The following is a 13,929-nucleotide window of genomic DNA, read 5'->3' as shown; positions in this document are numbered from 1 at the left end:
TGCAGCTCCTGGACTGCAGAAATGCTTCCTAGAGATGGCTGGAGAGGACACTGGGAAGCAAAGGTAGTTGTGCTCAGGAATTAATTGGGTAATTTCTATGCTATCTGAAGTAGTGCCTGATAGGACTCAGGCAAAGTTGGAGGCACAAGTAATTTTACAGTCTGAAAATAGCATCACTTGGGCATTTTTAGGAGGAGAAGGTTTGCAGAGGGCTATGGGCAATTCACTGTTACATTTTCCTAGAATAAATCAAAATAATCTTCATATGCCAAGGCTGATGAAGGGGGCGTCTCTACTATGGGCACATGTCATTGCAAAATAGGAGGAGTAACACTGTAGGAAATGCATCCCACAATAGCAGTGCTAATGCAGCACCATGCTGTGCATGCCAGATCAGCATTTGTGCAGCTTTTTTTGTATCCTAAACTTCTTTTGTCACTGTTGTCCTCTGACACCCTCTTAACTTTTGCTGAAAATCTGTTAAGTGGAAATTACCAATGTTTTCTCTCAGCACCAATCTGTACTGTGACTGAGAGAGAAGTAGCTAAGAGGCCAACTTAGTGGTTGAGGCAGGCTGGGCTTCATCAGCCTAAGAATTGGTTTTGCTTGTGTGGAAATGGGCTGTATCTCAGAGGAAGGCAAACACAAGTAATATCCTGAGCATCTCCTTAGTTTCTTGCTACCTCTCCATTTTCTGGGTTTTTGTACTTCACTTTTTTTGGTTAGTGTATGAAGGTAATAGTGGTGCTTTGAGGTAACAGTGAGTGAGCACAGTGGATGTTGGAGCAGAAAGTGGTTATCTCTGTTATCTTTTTGATCTGACCTGCTTTCCTAACTGACAGAAGCTGTGTTGAATTAGGGAGAATCACGGGCATGTTGAAGCACTTTCTGTTGTGCAGGAAGCCATGTGCTTACCTTGGTAGTTAAGTCAGTGGTTAATACTGAAGGGTAACAGAAATTGGGAGGGCACAAATTGACAATCAAATTGAAATAGATTGTTAACTAATCCTTCCAATTTTATTTATTAATTTTGTAATTATAGCAAATGAAATCCTCACAAGTTACTCTGATTGCTTGGCTTACCTCAATTTATATTCAAATCTCACTAAAACACATTTCAGCCTTTTCTTAACGAGATGATGAAAAGTGCTATCCCATGGAAGAGTAGGGGACACACATTCCAGCATTACTTGCAGTCACCTGTTTGCTTTTTAATGTTGCTGTTGAATTTGTATTTAACTCAGGATTAAAGTATAAGCTGACGTATTTGAATAAGGATATCTTTAAGCCATGAGTTCTTAAAATTAAAAAAAAATGGCTGCACAGTTGGTTAATAGAGATTTTAAAACACAAAGGATGCTGAGTAACGAAGACATTGGACTCGTGTTGGTTTGAATCACAAAGCAGTTTCGTAACACACAGAGCCACTGGAGTCCCACTGCATTTGTGGCAGTGGTGGAAGGGGATGGGTCCTCATTCCTGGGAGGAGGTGCAGGAGCTGTGTGGGTGGTGATGGGCAGGGGGCAGGCAGCTTCCCTTGGGAGCCTGCCTGGGAGCTCTCAGGAACAGGCAGTGACCCTGGGAGTGCTGCTGTCAGGGAAAAGGGGTCAAACACACAGGCCTGCCCTTCACCCAGACAGGGCTGGAGCATTAGGATTTGTTCCCTATGTGCCAGACAGCACTCAAACAGGAACAGGTATTCCCCATCCTCAGTGGATGCACTGTTCTACCAGGGAGCAAGGCTTTTAAATGACAGCAAGAACTTGTCACTGACTACCATTTGCTCACAAGTGTGTATCTCAGGTCACCTCTGTGGCTTTAAATGGGGTTTATATTTTCTATTTCTGAAAGGCAGGTTTTTGTATGATTTTCAGAGTGGGTCTTTTTCACTAAGTAAGTGATTAAAAATTACTGGATCTGATCAGATTTTCCAGGTAACTCTGGAGATAATTTCTAATGGTCTTCATTGTAAATTTACAAAAAGACTCTATTCTTCAAGTGTGATTATTAAAAATGAGCTAAAATACAAACCAGGTTTGTTTTCCTAGTTAATAAAACCCGCTGTTAATGGGACAGTGAGCAAATGCCACATTCACATGTTGATATCTATCAGATCAAATCAAAATCTACTGTTTGGCACAAGAGGGGAAAAACCCCACATTGTAATAAAACTGTCACAGGATCAGTGTCTCCTGCTTTGTAAATAAACATCTCTGCTTTGCCTCGGTATTTCTGTAACATCCGGAGACTATTACCCTGTGCTGCTGCTCTGGTTCATTGACGGTTTCACTTAAACAGTTAAACAATAGTTTGAAATGGAAAATGTTCTGCCCATATTCCTTACTTAGTTCCTTTGTAGGTTTTTTCCCACCCCTCAAATGTTTTTTGTTGGATATTTTTGTTGGATTTTTCAGTCAGTCGCCTTAGTAATTGCATCTTATTTTTTTATTACGCAGGAAAATACCGAACTGCTCACAAACCTCATTCAAAGCCAAAAGTATCAAATGTTTTTGAGGTAGATTTTGCAGCAAATGGAAATGATACAAAACCAATGGGTCGTTTTCAGTCAGAGGAGGAGCTGTGGGCCCGCTTAGAAGAGCTCGAGAGACAAGAAGAGATGCTTGGTGAACTTGACAGGTAAGTGCTGCTGTGGCACAGGCAGGACTGGAGTCCAGAGAGCTGTGGGGCTGCTGGTACACAGAGGGTCTCGCCAGCAGGGTGAGTAGCTGACCACACAGGTGGAATTAAAATTATCATAGGTGGGAAGAAGGGTGGGATGTGAACAGTAGGTGGGAAGAAGGGTGGGACGTGAACAAAGCACACACTGCAGTGCCAGAGCTCCTAAAATCTGCCTCTGTGCAACCACAGCAGTCCAGCCTATTGGTTTTTTTTTTCTTTAAGATGAAGAGGGGGAAGTGAAATTAATTTCCCACAGGCTATGAAAATCCATAGTTTTCCATGTGGGAGTTATTCATTTAATGCTCTATGACATCCTATGATCTATTGTGATCTGCAAGCAATACATGGGTTGTTAGCCATGATGTCACAGTTCTGGTATTTCCAGTTGGTATGGGAAGGACACAGGCATTGTTAGAGGGCACAAAGAAGTTGCACTGTCTGTCTAAAAATACAGCACCTAGGTAAAGAAAGTTACATGCAGGCAAGTTCATTACTTTTTGTATGTTTGTGTCTCTCAAGAGCACGACTTGCCTCTGTTCACATAGATATTTTTCTTTCCATAGGATGCCCGATGCAGTTGGGATAAATGGAGAAGACGCAACCTCTTCTGAAGACGAGAAGGAGGACAAGGACACAGATGTGAATGGGACCTGTAGGGCAGAGGACTGTATTACTCAGGGCAACTTCCATAAAGAATTTGGGAATTCAGACTTGTTTGTGGGTCACCTTAATGGCTCCACTTATTATCACAGTGATGATGAAGATGACAGAGATGTTGGAGATAACTCTGTTCCAACTATTTTTTTCTCTCACACTGTGGAACCTAAAAGGGTTTGTACTTCATTTAATTTTTATCTTTTGCTCAAGAGATTACATAAAATGTATATGCCATATGTAAACCTGAAAACTTTAGATCTGTAGATGTAGTAGAATGCTAGCTGGAGGTGACACTGGGGTTTTTTTTTCATATTATTAAAACCCCACTGTTTAGATCCTGTTGTCCTAAATATGGTATTAAAAAAATGATCTTCAGATGTCTGCCTTGTTGTTCTGGCTTGTGGCTGTTGTAAAAAGCAGCATCCTGTCTAGGAGTTACTTAAAAGACTTCTTACTTGCCTTGAAACTGGCCTTTGAGCAGCTCAGCTGTTGAGCAGAGCTTGAATAAGCAGACTGTCATATTTTATATGCAAAATATGTGCACATGAGGGCAAAGAAATGCCCCAGCCTAGTGCAAGTGGTAGAGAATAAACAGTGCACACTATGAATGTTACCATTCATACATTTGTTTAATTTACCTATGCTTCCTAGTCCCCAACTGCTTGGGTAGGAGAATGTCAGGAATCAGTTCATCTGCAGCCTGGTGATTGTTGATTTTATGGTCTAGACCGTCATTTGTGTTCAATTTTCAGGTAAGAATAAACACAGGAAAAAATACTACTTTGAAATTCAGTGAGAAGAAAGAAGAGGCCAAGCGTAAAAGGAGGAACAGCAGTGGCAATGGCCATGCAGCTCCAGAGCTGCCCAACATCAAAACCCCAGCAGACATTTACCGGTGGGTAATTTATGGTGCAGCTTTCCCCTGAGCAGACCTTCTCCTTTCATTTCTGTCCACATAGAGTGTGAAACCCCACCTACAGTTTCCTGCAAGAAACAGCTGGAACTGAATTTACTACTTAAAAATGAAAGTTTGTGCCTTCTGCATGGTTGCTGTGCTTTTGTATCCATAAAATATTTCTGAGTTTAACGCTTCCTTTTCCAAATAGCAATTCTTCGTTTACCTGCTTTTCCGGAGCTTCTGAAATGGAGGTAAATTTGCCAGTATGTATCATCCTCAGAAAGGAAAAAAGAAAAAAAAAGTTATGTTATGTATTCTGGTTAATTCCCTGCCATTTTTTTCTGTGTTTGTTTTCAAACAGAACTGACCAGATCTACCCCTTGTAATACTCCTGCTTTCCTGGTTATTGATTTGCTGGACTCTCTCTCTTCCTTTCTATGTCTTCAAAACATACTCAGCTCTTTGCTTGCATAGTTTCTTTTGCATTCCCTCTTCCTGGCCTCTGTCACTTTCTGTATTCTCCATAAAAGGTACTGCTCACCTGTAGGACACCCACACACACAGAGCTTGAAAAACAGTGCTGGGTTTAGGGGATTGTACAAAGCACTAAGGTATACAGGATAGTTAAAACAAGTATATAGGTTTGTAAGGATAAACACAGACACCTATTGGATTGAGTGGTTGTGAAAATTCCACTGTATGTCTCTGTATTTGGGTACCTAAATATGTTAAACATGTTACAAAGTGTTAAAAGTGAAACCACATCCTGTAATTGCGGCTGCAGGGGCTGAAGATGAGCAAAAGATTCTGTCGTGCTCCTCCCCCTGAGCTCTGCAAACTCCATCTTCTCTAGTGATGTATTTCCGTAAGTGCCTGATGAATAAAGCTGTTAGAAACAAGTAACACCCTCAAAACTCATCCAGTCATTGGGCTCCTCCTTTATGAGTTTGATAAAATTGGCATTGTCTTCTCATTCTCCTCCACCCACCCTTGACTCTCTCAAGTCACGGAGAGGGAGCACAAGAGCCATCTTTGTCAGTTCACAGTCTGTTAATACTTGAAAAGTGTCTTCCTGTTGATCTGATCTTATAAGCTGATTTTTTAAATTTTGTTTCTAATTGAAAGCAGATTATGACACTTGTCAGGAGAAAGCTCCATCTTTTCCATGTGCAATGAATGTTTCAAGTATTTGTTTTTGTATTCTACATTTGACAAGGACTTAACTCCAGAAAACATTCCCAGATTATGATCTGATTCTCTTTACAGAAACAACCCTGGTCATCATTTAATTTACCTTTTTCCTAACTTTTTCTAACTCACACCTTTCTGTTTTGTAACATTTTTCAAAGAGCTATGCATTTTCTGCTGAAAATAAGTACCAACTTAATGCTTGAATAAAGGGCATAACAGCATTCACTCTGCAGAATTGGTTCTTGTACACTGGTAAATAAAGTGCCTCTGAAGGTACAGTATTGTCATTCTGCAGCGAAAAAGTTGGGAAAGCACATCATAATTAATTTGTACAAAAGACAAAGCAAGATCACTGTAAATTTGTCATCTGATCCTGAAATGGTTTATTAAAGCTAACATTTTCCTTTATAGAGTCTTTGTTGATGTTGTGAATGGAGAATATGTCCCTCGTAAATCAATCCTGAAGTCTCGGAGCAGAGAAAACAGTGTTTGCAGCGATACCAGTGAGAACAGTGCTGCTGAGTTTGATGACAGACGAGGAGTTCAGAGGAGTATTAGCTGTGATGAAGCCACTCAGAGTGACAACAGTGAAGGCATCCTCGAGGAAGAGGAGGGGGAGGGGAAGCAGCAGCTACCGAAAAAGCTTCCTCCCTCTTCAGGGACAACTGAGGTACAGTTTTTAATTCATTATTGATTGTTGGCAGGGATAAAAATGAGAAATCTAATCACTCTAGTTGTCTATACCATCAGTTTTATTTCTTTAAAATAATTTTCTAACTCCTACCTAGTTGCTTCAGAAGGACATAGCAGGTGACAGGCCTCTGTCACACACATCCTAGGGGCAGAAGGGAGGAGCTGCTCACCTCGTGGCTTCCCCAAGACTTGAAGCTCTTCCATAAGGATCCAACAAAGTGGTCACTCACTGGTGTTACTGAAACCTGTGTGCTCAGTCATCCTGACCACTTCACTGCAGGACAGACAGCAGGATTTTAGACAAAAAGAGGGAAATCTGTACTTTGTAACTGATCAAAGGAAGAGGTGATTCTCTAACCTGTCTTGCACTACTAGGCAGCTAATTTCCAAGGAGTGTTTCAAGTTTAAAACATGTAGATACCAGCTGAATTACTATTTTGATGTGCCAATAGCAGAGAAACTGCCTGGTGGAAGGAAGCATTGCACCCCTACTCATCCTATTCCAGACTAAGCCATTAGGGATCCCAAACAAATCTGTTTACATGTATTTGGAAAGTTCAGGGCTTCATCATAAAAGACAGACTGTTCAATGTAGGGGAAGATGTACAGTTGCTTAGTGACTGGGTGAATACAGGAATTAAATGTAGAGATTCATGGCATAGCGTATTCATTTCTGTTTTGTAAGAACTTAACACTAATTTTTTCAAACTAGATAAAACTTGAGTCTTCAGTAGTTCCCAGTGCAATGGACAAGTTCAATGAAAGCACTACTTTTGCAAAAATTATTTTTGACAACAAATGAATTCCTCATAAAAGCTGTTGTTTATCACCATTTTTCATGCAAACAACTTCAGATGAATCCAGGCAGGATGTGAAGATTCATGATGGAAAATTTATCTGTGGAGTTAGCACTCTACATTGTATACTTTCTGGAATATATTTGCTATATTTTTATAAAACATCTAAGTACACTTTAGATATTACCCATCAGTCTATTACCTGAGTCTGGCATGATTATTCTCTACAATGTAATGTATTTTCTAAGCAACTGAAGGAGATTAAGCAAAACACTCCAGTCAGATGTGCTTCCCTAAATGCTGTTGTTTTGCTTTTGGTTGTTTTTGTGGGTGTTTAAAATCCATTATTTCTCCATTACCATTTGCAACACGCTAACTTTTTTATTTCTAATTTTACCACCATCACTTAGTTTGTGCTTTGCTTACCTGTTTTTGAAAATAAGCTTCTTGTTAGATTAACAGAGTTGTACAAGCACAGCTTTAGGCACACTTGGGCTACTGGAGCAGAAAACAAAAAACACTGCTTTTTTTGCAGGTCCTGCAAGAACAGAATGGCCTGTTTGTTTTGCTTTGTCTTTGTTGGTAACTGAGTTATGAAAAAGCAGAACTAAGCATAGTGACTAAATCTGGTGTGCATTCCTTTGTGCCCAGCATGAGCATCAGACCTTGGATGTGAACTGCTTCCCCTTGTCCTTGGGCATTCTGAATTCTCTGTTTTCAATACAGAGTGGAGTGATTTGTTCTTAAATATGTTTATGAAAAGTAATTCTGAGCTGCTTGTTTTCCAGGAATCATGGTCATTTCTTTGCTAAGTTGAAAAGGATTGTCACATAATTGGCCGCATATAAATTACAATTTTTAAACATTAGATGTTTTTATTAGGCCTTTTATAGAAAGAAATAGTTGAAAGCAAGTTTGCTGTTCTCTTAAATATAAATGGCTTTCACCATTTTTTGATCATATTTGGTAGGGAGAAAAGAAGAATCAAAATATGTGCTTGCCAGTTCATATGCAATGTGTCAGCTTGATGCAGTTAGAAGATACTAAGTCATAAAATGACGTATGATGGAAATGCTGACATCAACTTTGCAAAGTCTCTCCATTTCATATCCAAAATAAAACTGTGTATTACATCAGCTGTTTGATTTCTCGAGCGTGTGTCAGTGAGGAAGCAGATTTTTACATCATTTATGCAGTAGGAATGAGATTAAGTAGTACTTTTAAGATACTGTCTTTCATTCAGTCATCCTTGAACAAGCTATATTTTGAGGTTAATTACAATGTGGTTACTTATGCAGGCAACAATCATTGATTTAAGGATATTTCTTTACTTTTGATTAGAAGAAATAACAATTCTAATCAGGCTAATATAGGGTAATGACCTTATGGGCATAGCTTCACATTTGCATTTTATTAGCTCATTCTGAGTATTCTCTTCTGTTGTAGGCATTTTCTGGAACTGTCATAGAAAAGGAGCCTTTGTCTCCCTCCGTAATGCCGCACCCAGTCCTGGCTCACCCAGTGCTGCCGACCATTCTGGAGCGCAAATCAGAGGAGCTCTTGTCCGATGCCCCAGAGGAACCTGTCAAGAGGATTTCCAAATTCAGAGCTGCCAGGATGCAGCAGACTCAGTAGGTGCTGCTGAGCCCAAGCACGAGCCCTCTTGCCTGCTTTCACCTCTCTGGAGATGATATAAAGGCGTCTCTGTAGCACCCACCGTTACCAGGCTGTCCTGTGGTAATTTGGCACCCTTATCTCCTCAACGTTTGCTGGCAGCATTAGGAAAACAAACAGTTCAGTGTTTGAACACTTGAGTATTCATCTTATTTTGTCGGTTTCCCTGTGTGCTGTCAGCACCTTTGTATATGTTTGCCTTATGATAGCAGCACTTGGGTTCTTTTTTCAAAAACTGTTCCTTACATACATTGTTTTTGTGTTTAAAACTAAATACAGGCAGTTTTGTGCCAGCTGTGATGTTCTACATACCATATGGACCATTTTAAGGAAACTTTTCACATTTCAAATAGATTCACCAATTATATTACATTACTTGCTTTAGCATTTTAAGACACACTTGTATTCACATTGCTGTAGGTTTTGCAACTAGGTGTCTGCTAAAAGTTTTTTTCCTTCTTTCAAACCTCTCTGATATCTCACTGTACAGGTCTATAAAATGCCAGGTTCATGTACATTGCAGGGAAGTTTCTTTGATGGAAAAGGGTATTTTGTAAAATTAAATTTTCAGTAAAAAAGCTGTGAAACTGGTGTGGTTTTTGTTGCTTTACTACTAATTTGGAAGCTCCACAGAGAGGTTTTTATTTTGAACTCGCATTTCTAGCTTGAAGTGTTTACTACCACATGGACATAAAAGCAGTCCATTCTCTTCTGCCATTGTGTTTTAACCTCCTGCTAATGAATGTCCATGGAAATGGAATGCTCTTAAGGAGAGAAGCATAAACTCAGACTCTTGATTACAAAATCTCCTAGTTCTTTTGTATACTCAGAAAACATTGTAATTGTCTTGGGAATGCCCAGAGGGAGTCAGCACTAAGGAAAAATGTCTTAATGCTTCAGCTTTATTTCAAAATGCAACAGCACTGCAGCAGTCAGGGTACAGTTTGGTGTATCCTTCAAGACTGAGAGCAGTCCTGGCTTCAGGATTCCCTGCCCAGCAGCTCCTTCCTTCCAATCTTCCTGCCTTCCCCTCATTTTGCTGACACAGCTTTTGTTGTTAGGAGCCACCCCTTGAGTGATAGTAGGTGACAGAGATGGGCTTTACAAAGAAACTATTGGATTTGGTTTCTTTTTTTTTTTTCATTAGTGTGTGGGTTTTTGAACCTAGCGAGTTTCCTAATCTCTCAACATGTCTGTATCAGCACAGTTACAGGGATTGCATGTTGAGCAAGGACAAGGGAAAACCATGGCAGAGGACATGGGGAGTGGAGTACCTTAAACTGATGGTGCTCTCCAACTGACACCATCAAGCCACAGCCTAAAAGATGAGGCAGGAAGACCTGGGAGGGGTAAGGAGGGACTGTGACTTTGTAAATGGGGAGCCTGAGAGCCATCAGCATCTGATTTTCCAAATCTTGGCAAGCAGATAATGCTGTTTCCTCACCTTCCCCTAAAATAGCTGTGCCTTGTACCCAGATCCTTTGCTCTCAGATCACAGCAGATGAGCTCATGGTGTGGCTTTGGAACAGAACCACCAGCTCCCCCTTGTCTCAGCACTCCTCTCTCTGCTTGAAAGGGAGGTGGAGGCACTGGAGTTTCTCTTTCTAAGGTGACTTCTAACGTAAGCAGAGGCACCCTGTGGATCCCTGCTAGGAGTTTGGGAAGCCACAGTGGTTTCATGGGCAGAAAACTCTGGCCAAGTGTGGCAGCAGGAGGGCAGGGGGAGCAGCAGCCCACCACTACTGGGGGCCACGTTTCCCCCTTGGGACAGAGCAAATTGTGTTTGGCTGCAGGAAGAGCTGCAGGGAAAGTTGTGCAGCCCTGCTGTGCCCGCAGCGCGCCGGCTGCGAGGGGCAAGCGCTCCAGCACAGCCCCAGAGTCACGTTGAAAGTGTTAATGATTAACTTGATTCATGCTCCAATGTGGACTTCTTTTTTTTTTTTAAGCATATTGCATTAGTACTAAAATAAGCCATCAATGCCAGTCCACCCTCTATTCACGGCTAAATATTTAAAGGAGGTTATTTATAGCTTCTTTAATGAATTCTTGGCTAAACAAAATGAAATTATGTCCTAGAAAAGTAGAAGCTATTTTGTAACCAGAACAGTGCAACTGTAAAATATAGTTCCATGAATATGTATTTTAAATAACAAGGGGTTGAGATCCAAGACTACCAGACATGGGTAATTAGAGGAAAACTGAGAGAAAGAAAGAAAGGGGGAGAGAGAGAGAAAAAAAACCCTTTAAAAAGATTTATTTAGAGATCTTCTGAAATACTTCCCGCTTCCAGTTACTTCAACAAACCAAATGCCCCTTGTCACCATAGATCAGTTTCAAATCAAAATTAATTCTTTGCTTGTTTTCTTTTTGTCTCCCCTCCCCTTTTTTCACATCTCTGCTCACGAGAAAAAGTAGGATAAATGCACCTTGGGTTTTAATGAATTATGGCCTCAGTTCAGGGAAGCATCCTTACTCAGGAATGCACTTTGGCATGTGCTTATGTCTCAGAGATTTTGTAAAGAAGAATGGATTTAACCACATGCTTAAAACTAAGCACATGAGTGTTTTCCCTAATAGGGAGCCCGAGTGTGTCTGTGCCTTTCTGCAGTATATTTAATTGTCAGAGGGCTCTCGAGCTGGAATGAGCCTTCGTCTTCCCTCTCTTCACTTGGGCTTTAGCAGCAGACTCACTTGCAGTGCCTAGAGCAAGAGAGATGGCTGTAGGCATTTTATAGAATGTTTACAAACACCAAACAACAACAAAAAAATTAAATCTATCAAAGCAGATAAAAATCTAAGCAATAAAAAGCAATCATGTGAAGGCTGTCTCTGTGAGGACCTAAAATTTGCTTTCTCTGCAACACTGGAGCTAAGAAGTGCTGCAGGTGGCCACCAATGAAGTAAACGTGGGATGGAGCAACAGATCCCCAAATTGGAGGTGTGAAGGGCTCCTGGGGGTAAATTAATTTTCATATGCCTTTTTGCCCCCAGTGCTACCATTCTGGAGCTTTTATTCACTTAAGTAACAATAAGGGTACATTTTAATAGCACATTTTACCCCCAGTGCTACCATTCTGTATTTTGTTCACTTAGGTGATAATAAGGGTACGTTTTAATCTTGAAATTCCGTTGGTGACTCGGTGCTGCTGGAAGGCTCTGGGCAGGGGGCTGAGGAAGGGCTGTTGGCTCTCCCCGTGCTCCCAAGGGCTTTTTGGTGTGTCCTGAGCCGTAGTGCGGGCTGGCTGGGCCAGCTGGTCGCCGCGGTGGCTCGGGAATGCACACGGTGGCAGGATCCCCATGGCTGTCAGCGTGCCCTGCCGCCCGGGCACAGGTGGGCAGTGCCAGGTGGGCACAGTGCTGGGGACACAGCGGTGGCAGCAGCCAGCCTGGGCACTGGGAACGCGGCCGTGTGCCCCAGCCGTGTCCCACCGCCCCTCACTGCCCTCTGCGCTGATTGCCTCAATTAGCCACGGCAAATGACTCGTCGGGAGGAACTACTGCTCTTTAATCTTCCTAATTGCCCTCAGGTGTGCTGGGCACCTGCCCGCACCCAGAGGAGGGGCTGCGCGGGGAGCACCTCGCTGTGTGAGGCGTTCATTGCCAGGCTGGGGGGCTGGCTGGGGGAGCCGCAGGAAGGAGCAGGGGATGCCCAGTGCTCCGTGCCCTGTGCCGGGAGGAGAGGCCCGTCCTGGCCCGGAGCGGCCTGGAGCCGGTTCTGAGGTACCTGATCCATCTCCCTGGCCCTCGTAAGGTGAGCTGCACTTCGCGCCTTCCCTCGCTCGTTTAGGGCATCTAAAGCAGCAGATTTTTGGATGTCTCACGAATGTCTAAACCAGCTGTTTTGGCTGTTCATTTTAACTAAGTGATTTATGCCGCAAAAAACGAGCTGGGATTAAAAGAAATCAGATGTGTGCGTTTGGAATGCAGCGTCTCTGCGTTACAAATAGCTCCTCTCTAACCCACATTAACCCCACGATACGTGAATTTTGCCAACTCCCGCTGCGTCTTTTAAATCAAGCCCTGCAAATCGTTCCCGGGTGCGCTGAGAGCCTTCCCTTCCCTTCCCTTCCCTTCCCTTCCCTCCCCTCCCCTCCCCTCCCCGCCTCACTCAGGTGGCCACAGGGAAGCTGCACCTGGCGCGGCCGCGGAGAGCTGCCAGTCAGCGGCTGATTTATTATTCATTTGTGTTATAGGTGGGGTGTGCAGACAGTTACTGTAATAATTACCCGGACTGGAGCGTTTCCTTGGCAACCGGGGTTTTTTTCTCCATTCATGCTGTTGCGGAGAGTACGCCTGTAAAGCATGACATTGCTGTATTCGGGGGTTTGTTGCCCTCCCGCTGCTCCGGGTTTGAGGTTAGTTACAGCATCACAAGGTGCTCTCGAGCATAAAAAGCTCAGGCTGGGATTAAAGCACGCAGGGAACGCTAGCGCCAAGTCTTTCCTTCCGCTGTCTCACTTTTAAGTAACAAGGTTATAAAAATGCAAATGCCATCTTGGGGTTGTTAATAACTAATATTGGGAAGAATTCCTGCAAGTTGTAAAATATTTTTTTTTTTTGTAAACAAAACCAAGCCCAGGTGAGGCGGCTCCTTGTATTTTACACCGGTCTTGTGGAAATAATGTTTGCAAAAAAGGGACTTGCAGCTTGATCCAGCCTTGCGGTGTTTGGCGTCATAAATCAATGGGAACTGCTCCATGCAGCTAATGATAAGGTGGTATTTGTTGTTTATCCTGCTTTATGGTAATGGTTTGGGAGGAGGAGGGTGCTGTGTCCTTCCTGAAGGAGCAGGAGTAATCTTTGGTGTGGTAACGGAGTAACAGAAACCACATCTATTATCAGAGATCTATAAATGAATCATATTATCCTACATTTTTAGGCTTACTAGAGCGCTCATTTTCAGAAACTTACATCAAGCACTGTGCAGGGATGAAAAGTAGTATTTTTCCATCCCTGCTGCACGAGGCAGAGGGAATTCATGATGCAATCTCACACCGAGATGGGGAATTTTCACCCGTTAAAATTCTGAAGTAAGATGCTAAAACATGATTACATCTGGAAGGATTGTAGTCTGCCAGCAGTGTGCTCCCCTCTGAAGGGTGGGCTGGGGATTAATGGGGTGACCCAGGGCTCTGGGATCCCCGCTTGTCTGGGAAGTTAGCTCTTGGAAAGGTTAATGATGATACTAAAGTACAACCAGGAAACCAGCCCCTGGTACATCCTCCCTCTCTTCCCAGCTGCCCTGTGCTTACAGCCGGCTTGGAAAGATTCCCCAGCCCCTGGCCCACCTGCCCAGGGTTATACTTGTGGGATGGATCCCTGTAGGGACTGTGCACCCAC

General features: G+C 42.7%; 1 protein-coding gene across 1 annotated transcript in view; it reads left to right on the top strand.

Annotated features, from left to right (window-relative positions):
* Positions 1 to 9,180, top strand: part of URI1 (URI1 prefoldin like chaperone) — a 29,634-nt gene extending 20,454 nt beyond the window's left edge. The window contains exons 6-10 of the mRNA XM_031061302.1: positions 2,457 to 2,637; positions 3,243 to 3,510; positions 4,089 to 4,231; positions 5,837 to 6,095; positions 8,362 to 9,180. Of these exons, the coding sequence (XP_030917162.1) occupies positions 2,457 to 2,637; positions 3,243 to 3,510; positions 4,089 to 4,231; positions 5,837 to 6,095; positions 8,362 to 8,550 (1,040 nt within the window). The 3' untranslated portion in view covers positions 8,551 to 9,180. The remainder of the gene's footprint in view (positions 1 to 2,456; positions 2,638 to 3,242; positions 3,511 to 4,088; positions 4,232 to 5,836; positions 6,096 to 8,361) is intronic.
* The last annotated feature ends 4,749 nt before the right edge of the window (positions 9,181 to 13,929 follow it).

Source organism: Geospiza fortis, unplaced genomic scaffold (assembly GCF_000277835.1).
Source record: "Geospiza fortis unplaced genomic scaffold, GeoFor_1.0 scaffold79, whole genome shotgun sequence".
Taxonomy (NCBI): domain Eukaryota; kingdom Metazoa; phylum Chordata; class Aves; order Passeriformes; family Thraupidae; genus Geospiza; species Geospiza fortis.
Note: the sequence above shows the minus strand (reverse complement) of the source record. Positions and strands in the feature narration are given on the sequence as shown.